This window comes from Lepidochelys kempii, chromosome 1, assembly GCF_965140285.1.
Source record: "Lepidochelys kempii isolate rLepKem1 chromosome 1, rLepKem1.hap1, whole genome shotgun sequence".
NCBI lineage: Eukaryota > Metazoa > Chordata > Testudines > Cheloniidae > Lepidochelys > Lepidochelys kempii.
The window spans coordinates 155,822,744-155,837,311 of NC_136380.1; the positions used below are offsets into that span (position 1 = coordinate 155,822,744).

Genomic DNA, 14,568 nt, shown 5'->3' on the forward strand with positions numbered 1-14,568 from the left:
CTGTGTAATTGCTAAGCATTATCATCTTCATTGTCTCCTCTCAAACGTGCAGTACATATCACAGCATTTTCTAGGTGAGTCTGAGACAAAGCCAACTGCTGAGAAAATTTGCTTTTTACTGAAAATGTTAAAATCTCACTAAATGTACTTATCTGTTACACCTTCAGAAAGCTTAAATTTCAGTGACTGAAACGCTGCCCAGTCTTGCTTCAATGCAACATCAAAGCAGGTAGAGGTACATTTTAAAGCACAAGTTTAAACAGTACCTTTGCCCTCACTGTCCACTGCTGCATCCCACTTAATCCTCATTTAATACAGATGATCAATTTAAAATAAATCTTTGTGTCCTTCGCTTTGGTGAACAGTTCATTGCAGTTCCAATGTATATGCTCAGTCATATAAACTTTTCATTCACACTAAGTTCAGCACAGATTGTATTATTAGGAACCAATTTTTCCCAGAACATAAGATGAACATTTATTTCAACAAGTGTCATTCTTCCCGATTAGGCCATTCCAATTAGACTTGAGCACTTGAGCTTCAAATCCAGCATTCAGTTTTGCTATGTTAAAACCCTGTACATAATTTGCTTGCTACTCTTAAAAGTGTGTAGTCAACAAGAATAAAACTTTGATTTTTATTTTTTGGAATAAACAGTCATTTAACAAATGCTGAATCAAAGTCAGACATGCTCTGCTGCAGAACATACAGTATAATGAAACAAGCTGAAAACTGTTTTCTCCCATTCAATACATGATGTTATTTTGAGTAGCAAATACTGAAATTAGATAAGGCTGGCAATTAAGGATCTAACCATAAGAGATGTTGGGCCCAACTCCCAGCTACACTTAGCATAACCAAGAGTCAGGTCCAGCGTCTCTTAGTCCTCTTCACATCACTCTGGTTGTGTTAAGGGCCCTAAAAGTGGGTGTACCTTAAGACCCTAGTAACATTGCCTGAGCAGCGCAAAGGGGCCTTAGTGTAATTAATAATCACCTGTTTGAATTAACCTACTTGCTAGACAGGACCTGCACGCTTTGTGACTTAGGGCTTGTCTACATGAATACTTACTTTGCAGCAAGCTGGAGTGTGACTCTACCGCGCACGAGTGCGTGGCAGGCTGGCTATCTGTCCGTGTGTACCTTGTTGACACACATTACCAGCTCCTTAATGTGCTTTCCTCTAGTCTCTTCAACCTGGCTAAAATATGTAGAGCTGTGTGGGAAGTGGAATTTCTAATGTGTGGGAAATTCCTCAGTGTCTAACTTTGTTTTCATTCCAAATCGAAACAAAACCAAACAATTTCACAATTTGCCACAAAATGACATTTTTGAAAATAATTCATTTTGGATCAATCAAAATGTTTCCTTTGATTATAACTTTTCAGATTTTTTTATTTTTTATAATATAAAAATAAACTAAATTTCAAAATGAAAATCAAAATGCTCTGTTTCAAAAATATAGAAATGGAACTTTATCAAAATGCCTTTAAAAAAATCTAAACAAAATTGCAACAAAAAATCAACAAATTTCTGCAGAAAGCTTCTGTTTTGGCACAATGGAATTTTGTAATGGAGAAATGGTCAGTCGGAACTTTTTTGACCAACTCTAAAAACAGATACTGATGAGGAAAGTGATCAAGGCAAAGGAAGGAAACAGAGAAGTAAAGTTTAAAGAAATATTGAATTTAAAAATAAAAGGATTAAGAATAATCTTAAAACTCTCTTCCTCTAGAATGTATTTATTTTTTATCTATTTATCTCCAACTTTTATTGGAGTTCCTTACATTTGCTCAGGTAAGTGAAGTACATGACTCCACCTGAAGAGGTGCATGAAGTACTCTCCCTGGACCACTGTGACGAACAAGTATACTTAATCCTAATATTCAGTATTCAAATACCATGTATAAATCACCTAGGCATCAATACAACAGTAAAGCTTATTCTCACCATCTGTTTTAAAGTCTTATCTGCACGAATAATAGTTTTCAAAACTCATTTTTAAAGGGCTGTTTTCTCAATGTTTCTTGTTCACATTCTGCAGATTATAATGCTGATATATGCATTCACTTAGTCTGAAAAACTAGGATCTCATTTATTTGCTTAGGGATTAATCAAATGCAAACAGCAGCTCCAAAGAACATTTGTAGTTTAATGGTGCACTGTATATTTTGGAGCAAGTTTGGTTATGATACTAGGAGTACAAACAAATTGCAGGGAATAAGAGGTATATATATAGCTTTATTTTTTATTAATACATAACAGTTAAAACACTTTATATCAACAAGCACTCTACAACAAATAATCCTTACTTCACCGAGTGAGGTAGACAATGTTAGTATCCTTATTTTACAAAGAAACAGAGGCTGAAAACCTGTTTGTCTCACTCAAATGAGTAGTGCATGGGGCCCAAAGGCATTAAGGGCTAGACTGTGTCTACTCTACCACGACTAGGTAGTGGAATAAGGATTTCCACCCTCCCACATGAAACAGTGTTAGGCTTACCCGCCCCTGGGATCTGGGACTTCGGCACAGCAGAGTCCTTGAATGGCTGCTTCTTGCCTGCCTTCCCTTTCAGTGAGCAGGTGGGCAGGGAATAGGTAAAGATCTGACTAGAGTGACAGTGCTCCCCCCCACCCCCACAAGATGGCAGGACACAAGGCTGGAGGGCAATCTCCTTTCTTATTAAGGACTGATTCCATGTATTCTTTGCCCCTCCTCACCTGCCACTTTGGGAAAGGGCAGCTTTGGAGAAATGATGACTCAGACACACTGAGTCTGAGGGCTTGTCTACACTGGCACTTTACAGCACTACAAGTTTCTCCCTCAAAGGTGTGAAAAAACACCCCCCTGAGCACGGCAAGTTTCAGCGCTGTAACATGCCAGCGTAGACGGTGCGCCAGCGCTCGGAGCCGCGCTCCCAGAGCTGGTATCTATGCCCCTCGTGGAGATGGTAGCGCTGTGAGAGAGCTCTAGCTCTAGCCGTGGCAGCGCTTCCACGTTGCCAGTGTGGCCAAGCGGAGACACATTTCTTTCTGGTGCTCCACCACAAGCAATGCAATTCATGCTTTGTATAGAGCTGTGCCTCAGGGCACCGTCTGGCCCTCAGGGCATTGCTCAAGGTGAGTATGGCAGAGCAGAGGTTGGAACTCAGGAGTTCCTGACGTCACATATTCTTCAAACACATTTTTAAATAATTTCAGAATAATGTTTTCAACACTTCAGAGAACAGACTTCCCAAATATGTACACCCACAGTTATAGTTATTTCATCAGAATCTTTGTAAGTGTATGCTTCTCTACAACATACCCAGCCCCGTAGTCCACCCATAATACCCTGCCATTCTTTTTAGCAGCTTGTTTTTATCTTCTCCTCCAAGTTACTATTTCTGCTAGTGCCTCATATGACCACTGCTGTTGGAAGATGCAGCCAGAACAACAACTATGAGATACTTTGTGGCTTTGGTTAACACTGACTCTGTTACCAGGACCAGATATAAATTAACTGGCACAGGAAAAGTATGTATCATCACTTTTTCCCCTCCTTCTGCTAATTATTGCTTTCCTTTCTGAAAACAATGCCAGTGTCAGCAGATCATGAAACTCAATGCAACTGAGAGCTTGAATCCCCAGCTGTGAAGGGAATGTGTGATATTTGTGACAAAGCAAATGATCAGAGATTGTATACACATGGGGGGGGGGCCTTGCAGAGGGGAACGAAATGATCAAATTGTTAAGATAAATAATTACATAATGATAGTTCAGTACACATTGTAGTGTGAAGAAACATGGTAAACCTGGTTCTGAGAAAATTATATAGATATGATACTCAATGCATAGTGCTGAAAGGCAAAATAAAGTAGCAAAAGCCCAATTCACCTCATCTGCATGCTTCTCCATATAGTTGAATGCATACTCATCAGCATCCACCAAAAGAAAGTTGTGACCATTGAAACAAACTTTGGCTCCAACAAACAGATCCTGAGCTTTGAAGTACTCAGATATCTCACTCTTAAAGAGCTCCTGCCCAGGCTTCTTAATACGACTTCTTTCCAGGAACTTCCCACCAAGTATCCCTGGAGGAACAGAATTGTAAATTATTAGCTGTACTTTGCTATTTTGTTTTTAAATATTAGTTTTCATCTTCAAGTTTCATCTCCCATACTCCCTCTCTCATTTCTGAAAAGGGCCATCTATATCAGTGCCCACAGCAACAATTACACTGTGCACCTTCCATGACACTCCTTTTAATGGCTGCCAAACACCTTCCTTTTTTCATGAAAATGTGACAGAAGTTTGTCTCTTCTCATGGTTTCCACAACCCACACACCAACACTCGGATCCTTGGGAGGGATACAACACAAGCAATTGCACTTGAACTGCGAAAGCCAAATACAATTTTGGATAAGGAGAACGTCCTAGTGATATATACTGAATTTTTGGTTTACCATTATTTCAACTTCTTTTTAAGAGCTTATGAATGTGAAGAACATAGCACTGAGGTAGCTCTAGCTTTCCCAAATAGCTCTTCCAATGCAACTTAATTCTGATCTGTTTTCCTTTGTAAACTTGATGTCCTCATGGTAATTTTGTTTTCATATATAATTATTTTATTCACGTCATGGGAATTGAGCACATGGTTGAAGGGCACTGTGTGACTTATACTATAGGGGGATTTTAAAATGTAAATTACATTTAAGTGCCAAGTACAAGTGCAAGTAGGGCAGAACGGGTACCGTTGTTTGTAAAGCTAAAGTGACTAGCATGTAAAACAGTAGAAGGAATAGGCTTTCTTTTGAATTGATTTACTATAGTTTTGCAATGCCCAGCAAATCTGCATCACATTTACCAAGTTCTAGAATACACTCTGTCAAAGTGTTCTGTTTTATCAAGATATGTTACGATGTTAAATGTGCACTATGCCAATTCCGTAGTGCCTGGGCTTCATTTCCTGTTTATATCTAACCTTTCAAACCAAAAGCCAAAAAGCATACTTTTGTAACTTTTTATGATGTCTTACATATTCTGTAGTGATGTAAGTCCAATAAAAGGCTGATGGACAGTGTAATAAAGTGCCATTTATAGTCAAAACTGTAAGTGAATGTGAAACCCAACTACTTATTAAACAAGAGTTTGGATCAGATATCTTACTTAATTGCTTTACTAACATCATAAAAATGACAGAAAAAAATACATTAAGGTAATGATCAGGGTCTAGCTTAAACCCCAATAAAGCATGAAAATTCAAAGTTAAGAATGGAACTCAACTTAACACATTCCTTTTCACCTAGGTATTACAACACATATGATACTTTAGATCATACACAGCTTTCAGAGTAGCAGCCGTGTTAGTCTGTATTCGCAAAAAGAAAAGGAGTACTTGTGGCACCTTAAAGACTAACATACAGTTTTAGAAGATGTATGCAATACTTAAGCACAACTGGCCACCATGAGATTGGAATTTCAGCCCTGACTGCACTTCCCTCATTCTGTGTGTTTAAATTAGAAATTTACCTTAATGTATTTTTCTGGGTTTTTTAAAAATGTTTAAAAGTAGTGCTTTTCTAGTAGTGCAAAGAAAAATGAAAATAACAATAAGGAACACCATTAGGTTAAGGACCTTAGGTTGAGATCAGATGAGCAATTTGGATTGCAGATGACCAAATGGAAATCTACAAGAAGCAGACTCAAAATAAACACCAAGGAAAAAGTCTTCCACTGAGATCAGATCAGCCTTTGCAGTTGTTTGTACAGCTGTTAGATTAGTATTAACACAAGGTGAAAAATGGGTTATAGTCTCCTGTATGGGGAGCCATAGGTCTCAGATTTTGCCCCCCTTTTCAACAGAAGCTTCAAAATGTCCAATTAAATTAAATTTCTAATCTAATTTGCAAAATATTAATATTGCGTTGCTTCTCCCCCTGTGATTTTCAGGATGCTGTAATGAGAAAAATAAGAACAACTTTAAGGTTTTAGTGTTAGCTTTGCAACTCCAAATAGTTTAACTTGCCTATTAACATCAATTTCTAAAATTAAAATAGGAATAATAAGCATATTGAATCTGAGTAAAAGAGGGGATGATCAGGCTTTCATTTAAAAAAAAAACAATTTACTGTTACTTCCTAACTCCCATCTGGTCTGAAGTCATCATTATTTCCCCCCTACTTAGCCCCATTTCAGCCCCACCTTGCTCCCTATGCCAAAGTGTCCCTCCCATTCTCCTCCTTCAGTCCCTGTCCCTTTGCCCTTATCCTCGCCCATCTGTGACCTCCGCCACCACTCCTCTCTCATTCTTAATCTTGATTCTCTCAGCTAGCTTCTTTTTCTTGGCCTTCAAACATACCTACTTCTCCGCATCTTGAGAAGTAAATCTTCCTCAGTTTCTCCCACCTTTCCAACTGCTACCCCGTCTCCCTAACCACATCCTAGCTCCTCCTGTTGCTTGTACTTCCTTTCACTCCTCTGTTCCACAGAGACTTCTCTCACTGAGTCAATCTCCAATTAGCTTTTCTTGGCCAAGTCCAAATCTCTCTTCTTCAGTTTCATCCTCCTTGACCTTTCCAGGCTCACCCTGCTTGACCTTTCTACTACCTTCAACACTGTTGACCACATCATCCTTCCTAACTCTCTTCTACTTTGTGTTTCTGAACTCATGTACTTTTATTTGACTTTCAGATACTTGATTTGGAGTGCTCCCTCTAGTATTTCCTCTGGAGGCACCACCTCTTCTTTACCCCCTCTCTACATCTGAATTCTGTCTTTGGCCCCTCTCCTCTTCATACTCTGCACTTTATGCCTGGGTAACCTCATCCACTCGATTTGAGCTATTATCTTTATGCTAGGTTTCAGAGTAGCAGCCATGTTAGTCTGTATTCACAAAAAGAAAAGGAGGACTTGTGGCACCTTAGAGACTAACCAATTTATTTGAGCATAAGCTTTCGTGAGCTACAGCTCACTTCATCGGATGCATACAGTGGGGAGATTTTATATACAGAGAGAACATGAAACAGTGGGTGTTACCATATACACTGTAGTGAGAGTGATCAGGTAAGGTGAGCTATTACCAGCAGGAGAGCGGGTGGTGGGGGGGACCTTTTGTAGTGATGATCAAGGTGGGCCTTGATTATCACTACAAAAGGTTTCCCCCCTCCCCACTGCCTCCCTTTCCCCCCTCCCCCGCTCTCCTGCTGGTAATTGTTGACCTTACCTTATCACTCTTGTTACAGTCTGTATGGTAACACCCATTGGTTTCATGTTCTCTGTGTATATATAAATCTCCCCACTGTATTTTCCACTGTATGCATCCGATGAAGTGAGCTGTAGCTCACGAAAGCTTCTGCTCAAACACATTGGTTAGTCTCTAAGGTGCCACCAGCCCTCCTTTTATGTTTATGCTGACTCTCTCTCTCTCTGCCAATGACTGATCCCCTTTTGTTCCCTTCTCGCACAAGTGCCTGTGTTCTCCTAAGTGCTGCCCTCCGAGCCTGAAGTGGCCTCACTGGTCTGGTAGGCCAAGCAATCTCCCTGAGAATACTTCTTCTCAAAACCCACTGCTTTTCACAATCCCTCAAACAACAATCCGCAAATTCCATTTAAACAATTTTTAAAGGCAATTAACAAAACAAAAAAGACCACCTAGGAACTACTACAATAGGTAATGTAGTACCCAAACAAACCCTTAACTTTATTCTGTGTATTTCTTCTTCCCTGCATCCCTCCATTTCCCTTGCTTGTTGTTCTCTTTCCAGTGTCTTCTTGTGTCAATTTAGCTGCCCGAGGTGAACATATCTTTATTTGCTATGTGAATTGCCATGCATGCCTATAGCACTATACACAAATGTTTCATAATAAAATAAGGAATAAACAGCAGCAGCAGCAACTGGAAGCATCAATGTGGATAAAGGATTTGTGTATGCAATATGCATCGCATACTATCTAAAATAAGCAAAAGCCAAAGCAATGGAAAGACACTGATATATTGTTCCACACTGTGGGATTTGTACCAGCATCCTCTCTCTATTGATATAACATATATGGAAGCAACTGTTTCAACAGACAGTTCTGTTATAACTAGTTATGGATCCAATATGTAGGATGGAACAGTAGAGTGTGAAAGCTAGAAGCTATGGAACACAGGTCCTTTCTACACCGAATTTTTGCCTCTACTCCAAGAGGGGAGGGGGAAGGGCGGTGGCAGGTCATGGAACATATATGGACAACACATCTCGAAGAACCAGTTACTGTAACTTACACGTAGCCATTTCTTCTTCTTTGAGAGCTTGTCCATAAACATTTCACTGTTGGTAACTCACAAGCAATGACCTAGGTTACAAGGAGGTGGGTGCTAGGAGTCTACCTAACCAGCGATTGTAGGACAGTCCTACCAAAATTAGCATCGGCTCTTGATGCTTCCATGATGGAATAATGCTGGGTGAATATGTGTATTGAGCCCAAAGTAGCTACCCTAGTATCTCCAAGTATGGGAACATTTATCAAAGAAGCAACAGAGGTTGTTTCTGCTCTGGTACACTGAGATGTTAGACCCACCTATGAGAGTATGTTTGCTAATTCATCACATCACTTGATGCAAGCAGAGATCCAGTTAGAACATCTGTGTTGAAAGGACTTGTCCTTTAACCCTGTCTGCATAAACTATCAATAATCTTAGAAATACCCTGAATGGCTTAGTCCTATCTACACAGCAGGAGAGCACTCTAAGAACTTCTGTAAGGTGTCCCATTTCACCTAACCTTTATTTGAATGTGGATGGGGGGGAAGTGTGAGAGACAGGTAGAGGGATGACCTGACTTAAGTGAAAGACAGAGACCACTTTCAGTAAAAATTTAGGGTGAGGTCTTACTGACACCCTGTCTTTATGGGGGGGCATGCCATCAAGTGCTTATATCTCCTCAACCCCTCAGGCCAGTGTTGCTGTCACAGAAAAGCTGTTTTAATAAAAAGTGGAAAGAGAGAACTTATTGCCATTGGCTCAAAAGGTGGGCCCATTAGCCCTAATCAGTCCAATATTTATAGTTCCTGAGGAGGGGGAGGTTCTCTGACTGGGGGATATAATTACCTAGCTACCAGAGGGTGTGAAAGTGTAAAATATCACTGAAGTGGAGGGCGGAAAACTGAGATGGCTGCTCGGTGAACCCTCTGGGAACTCACTGACAGTCCAGAGTTCTTTAAAGATAGAAGGTAGTCCAGTATGTCTGGAATCTATTCCAGGGATGGTGATAACTGATGCTGCACCCCGATTATGAATCTCTTCCATTTGGCAGCATAAGTATGCCTTGTAGAATCTTTTCTACTGCGGATTAGGATGTTTTGTACTTCAGATTAATAGGATCTTTCCACTCAGGTCAGCTAGCCAGCTCCCATGCCATAAGGTGCAGGGAACATGGATCCAGATGGAGAATCTGATAGTGCCTGAGATATTACTGGCTGGAGAGGCAATTGTATTGGAGGTTGGATGGAGAGATTCTTTAGGTGTAAGTACCAGAACTGTGTTAGCCATGCTGAAGCTATGATCATCCTGGCTGCATCTTGCCTGAACATTCTGAGAACACTCAGGATAAATGCAATGGTGCAGGAGTATAGAACTGCTAAGGATCTCAGTGTGGTATGTCAGTCCTTCAGAGAGCATAAGGCCTCATCTGCTTTAGCGCTGAGTTCACATTCCTTGAATGGGAGATCCTCAATTGTTATTTGAATCACTTTAGAGATCCCTAAAGAGCGAAGACCAGGGTGGATTTAATTTAAATCATGATTCAGGAAGACTATTCAACAGGTTAATCATTAATATTTGGAGGATTTTCTTGCCATGCAGTATTAGGAGGAGAACATCACCAGACAGACATTTAAATTGTTTTATTTAACTAAAACAACAACAACAACGTTATGTATTCTGGATTTTTTTCTTGAACAGCAACATGTAATATTTAACAAAACAAGCATATGAATTTTTGAATTTAGTTAAACATTCAAGTTTTTTAAAAATCAGGTTTGCTTTTGTTAAAATTGTTTTAAACTAAAATAATTAAATGAAACATTTTTTTAAAAACAAAAAACAAAAATTAAATTGACTAGGTCAGCCAAGGCAACATGAGAAACTTGAAATATTGGCTTCTGCAGCTCACTCAGTTGTCTTCACCTTCATTTTCCTGTTTGTTCATAATCTGGGAAAGAAAAACAAGCTTTCCTGCTTTTTCAGGTCCCAAATGATATCTCAGTTTGGAATGAATTAGTCCAAAGGAAGAAAATATTCTTTCTACACTGGCAGAAGAAGCTACTGCTGTTAAAAGTGAAATTATCACTTCAACAGTCTCTGAATCTAAGTGCTTAAGTGACTTCTACCAGTTCACTGGTGTGACTTTCTTTAAAACATCATCAGCAAACATATATTTCTTGAATGGTTCACCCTTAGCTCTGAAGTTTATTATAGTTGGCATTATGGAGGGATGATTGCTGGATGTCCATGTCATAGCCAGTTCCTCTTCTTCAGCAGTTAAGGTTTGACCCTGGTACCAAGTATTGAGAATATTTCATTTTCATTCCATTTCAATTTTCATTCTTGCAAGAAAATGAGCTGGAGATAGTGCTTGTCCCATTTATTTTTTTAATACTTGTAATTTAACTCTGTCATTGCATATTTCTCTTTTTAAGATCTCACTCAGTTCCTTCCAAATTTCGACAGTGTTAGCAATAAAACAGCCATTTCCCTGCATTTTGTTCCAGGCTACAGAAATAGACTTCAGGGTACTCAGCATGTGTTCAACATTTCTCTTAAGATCAACGTTGAGAACTTTGGCTGCGACAGTGCCATCTATTTTTTCATGATTTTGTTTATAAACTGTCATCAGATTAGGCCACTTCTTGATATAGTGCTCAAAACAGTCCACTACTGAGTTCCATCGCATGTCTTGTGGGAGAGTTAGCTTGGTTCTTCCCACTTTTTTCAGAGCAGCTGCTGCAAAGCGGTTGTTACGGAAGTATTTTGCAATTTCAACAATATTAGCCTCTATTTCCAGAACACTGAAGTCTTTGGCTAGGAGGTGCATCAAATGAGCTCTGCAACCGTATGTTATTAGCTTGGGACTCTCTTCACACTCTTCTAAATAATTTCTTCTCATCTTGGACACATTTGCAGCATTTTGTGTGACCAAGCCGCATACTAGACATTTATATTTTTTTCTCAGTTTGTTATAGCTTTTACTGCTACTTCTTGTAAGTATTCTGCTGTGTGTGCATTTCTTGATGTATCAAGTGTTTCTGTAAGGAAGACATTCCCTTCTTCTGTTGTCACACAAGCACATACAACAGGATCATTGTGGACATTGCTCAACCCATCAAGGCTCAGGTTAACAATTTTATCCTCTAGACCTTTTTACACACTGCTCAATTTCTCTTTCACACACTTTATCCAGCAATGTGCCTGCAACATCTGCTCTGTTGGTGGACTGTATCCTGGTCTTACTGACTGAACCATGTTAATGAAGTGTGGGCTCTCAATCATACGGAAATGAGAGTTTGTTGCATAAACAAATGGGGCAATTTTTTCATCAATTACCTCTTTCTGTAATCTGCTGGTTCTTATCACAAACTTATCTATGGCTGTTTCTGGATGATGGAGATTTTTGTTTTCTTTTTGCTACAGGTGATATACTGTGGCTATGTGACATACATGATGTGAGTGAAACACTATCACTGGCAGAAAACTCTGAAACTATAGAAAATGGTGGTGATCTTAAAGGTGGATAGTCTTCAGAATCCTGTATGTTGAGGATGAAGTCTCCTAAACAAAATAAGTCAATGCAGTTATTTAATTATTACCATACTGCTCATTTAGCATTACTCATTGCATTCCCTGACACTCAGTACTACTTTAAAGGTGAAATTGTAAAAGGAAGATCTGTCTATTTCAGCTACTTATTTTTTTATCACAACTGCATCTAAAATGATAATACCACTATATTTTTTGCTCAAACATGAGAATTCAAGAATAGTCCAGAAGGAAGACAGGCAGTCCTTAAGAAAGATTATGAAATAAAAGTTTACCAACCTGAAGATCCTGCATGTTCAGATATGTTCCTTTCATCATCTTCAACACAGCTTCCTCCTGAGAAGGAACACTTATAGAATCATAGAATATCAGGGCTGGAAGGGACCTCAGGAGGTCATCTAGTCCAACCCCCTGCTCAAAGCAGGACCAATTCCCAATTAAATCATCCCAGCCAGGCCTTTGTCAAGCCTGACCTTAAAAACCTCAAAGGAAGGAGATTCCACCGCCTAACATATTCCAGTGCTTCACCACCTTCCTGGTGAAAAAGTTTTTTCCTAATATCCAAACTAAACCTCCCCCACTGCAACTTCAGACCATTACTCCTTGTTCTGTCATCTGCTACCACTGAGAACAGTCTAGATCCATCCTCTTTGGAACCCCTTTCAGATAGTTGAAAGCAGCTATCAAATCCCCCCTCATTCTTCTTTTCCGCAGACTAACCAATCCCAGTTCCCTCAGCCTCTCCTCGTAACTCATGTGTTCCAGTCCCCTAATCATTTTTGTTACCCTCCGCTGGACGCTTTCCAATTTTTTCACATCCTTCTTGTAGTGTGGGGCCCAAAACTGGACACAGTACTCCAGATGAGGCCTCACCAATGTCGAATAGAGGGGAACAATCATGTCCCTCAATCTGCTGGCAATGTCCCTACTTATACAGCCCAAAATGCCATTAGCCTTCTTGCAACAAGGGCACACTGTGGACTCATATCCAGCTTCTTGTTCACTGTTGGTCCTTTTCTGCAGAACTGCTCCCTAGCTATTCGGTCCCTAGTCTGTAGCGGTGCATGGGATTCTTCCGTCCTAAGTGCAGCACTCTGCACTTGTCCTTGTTGAACCTCATCAGATTTCTTTTGGCCCAATCCTCTAATTTGCCTAGGACCCTCTGTATCCTATCCCTACCCTCCAGCGTATCTACCTCTCCTCCCGGTTTAGTGTCATCTGAAACTTGCTGAGGGTGCAGTCCACGCCATCCTCCAAATCATTAATGAAGATATTGAACAAAACCGGCCCGAGGACCGACCCTTGGGGCACTCCGCTTGATACCGGCTGCCTACTAGACATGGAGCCATTGATCACTACCTGTTGAGCCCGACGATCTAGCCAGCTTTCTATCCACATAAAAGTTCATTCATCCAGCCCATACTTCTTTAACTTGCTGGCAAGAATACTGTGAGAGAACGTGTCAAAAGCTTTGCTAAAGTCAAGGAACAACACGTCCACTGCTTTCCCCTCATCCACAGAGTCAGTTATCTTATCATAGAAGGCAATTAGATTAGTCAGGCATGACTTGCCCTTGGTGAATCCATGCTGACTGTTCCTGATCACTTTCCTCTCCTCTAAGTGCTTCAGAATTAATTCCTTGAGGACCTGCTCCATGATTTTTCCAGGGACTGAGGTGAGGCTGACTGATCTGTAGTTCCCCGGATCCCCCTTCTTCCCTTTTTTAAAGATGGGCACTACATCAGCCTTTTTCCAATTGTCCAGGACCTCCCCGATCGCCATGAGTTTTCAAAAATAATGGCCAATGACTCTGCAATCACATCCGCCAACTCCTTTAGCACTCTCAGATGCAGTGCATCTGGCCCCATGGACTTGTGCTCGTCCAGGTTTTCTAAATAGTCCCAAACCACTTCTTTCTCCACAGAGGGCTGGTCACCTCCTCCCCATGCTGTGCTGCCCAGTGCAGTAGTCTGGGAGCTGACCCTGTTCGTGAAGAAAGAGGCAAAAAAAGCATTGAGCACATTAGCTTTTTCCACATCCTCTGTCACTAGGTTGCCTCCCTCATTCAGGAAGGGACCCACACTTTCCTTGACTTTCTTCTTGTTGCTAACATACCTGAAGAAACCCTTCTCTTAACTCTTAACATCTCTTCCTAGCTGCAACTCCAAGTGTGATTTGGCCTTCCTGATTTCACTCCTGCATCCCCGAGCAATATTTTTATACTCCTCCCTGGTCATTTGTCCAATCTTCCATTTCTTGTAAGCTTCTTTTTTGTGTTTAAGATCAGCAAGGATTTCACTGTTAAGCCAAGCTGGTTGCCTGCCATATTTACTATTCTTTCTACATATTGGGATGGTTTGTTCCTGTAACCTCAATAAGGATTCTTTAAAATACTTCTCATGATGTTGTTTCATTCGGGCAACCAGGCTTTGCATTTCTTTCTTGCACTGTTTGCATTTTGCACGCATGCCTGTCTTACCCACAATATTCCCAAACTGGGTCTCTTTTACGACCTGCTGCCATTATGGGTTTTCCCGCCTAGTGAGAGAATATTATGGTAGATCTCAAATCAATGAAGGCTACACTCAGAGAGACATCAAGACTTCTGGAATATGCTGCTCAAACAGTTTCACATTTGTTTCTACTGCCTGTCCCTCCCTTCTCACATTTATCTTCAGACTTCTTCTCCTTGTCCAGGTCTATTCCACCCCCAACAATCTTCTAGTCATTGAACTTTTTGAAACTTTGCACTTTTAAAGAGAGGTAAGCGATTGATTCTGTGTACACA

At 40.4% G+C, this 14,568-nt stretch overlaps 1 protein-coding gene across 4 annotated transcripts in view; it reads right to left on the reverse strand.

Annotated features, from left to right (window-relative positions):
* EFHC2 (EF-hand domain containing 2) overlaps positions 1 to 14,568 on the reverse strand; it is a 90,790-nt gene that overhangs the window by 17,946 nt on the left and 58,276 nt on the right. For all 4 annotated transcript variants that reach the window (XM_073358880.2, XM_073358886.2, XM_073358907.2 and 1 more), the window contains one exon: positions 3,878 to 4,074. In XM_073358880.2, the coding sequence (XP_073214981.1) occupies positions 3,878 to 4,074 (197 nt within the window). The remainder of the gene's footprint in view (positions 1 to 3,877; positions 4,075 to 14,568) is intronic.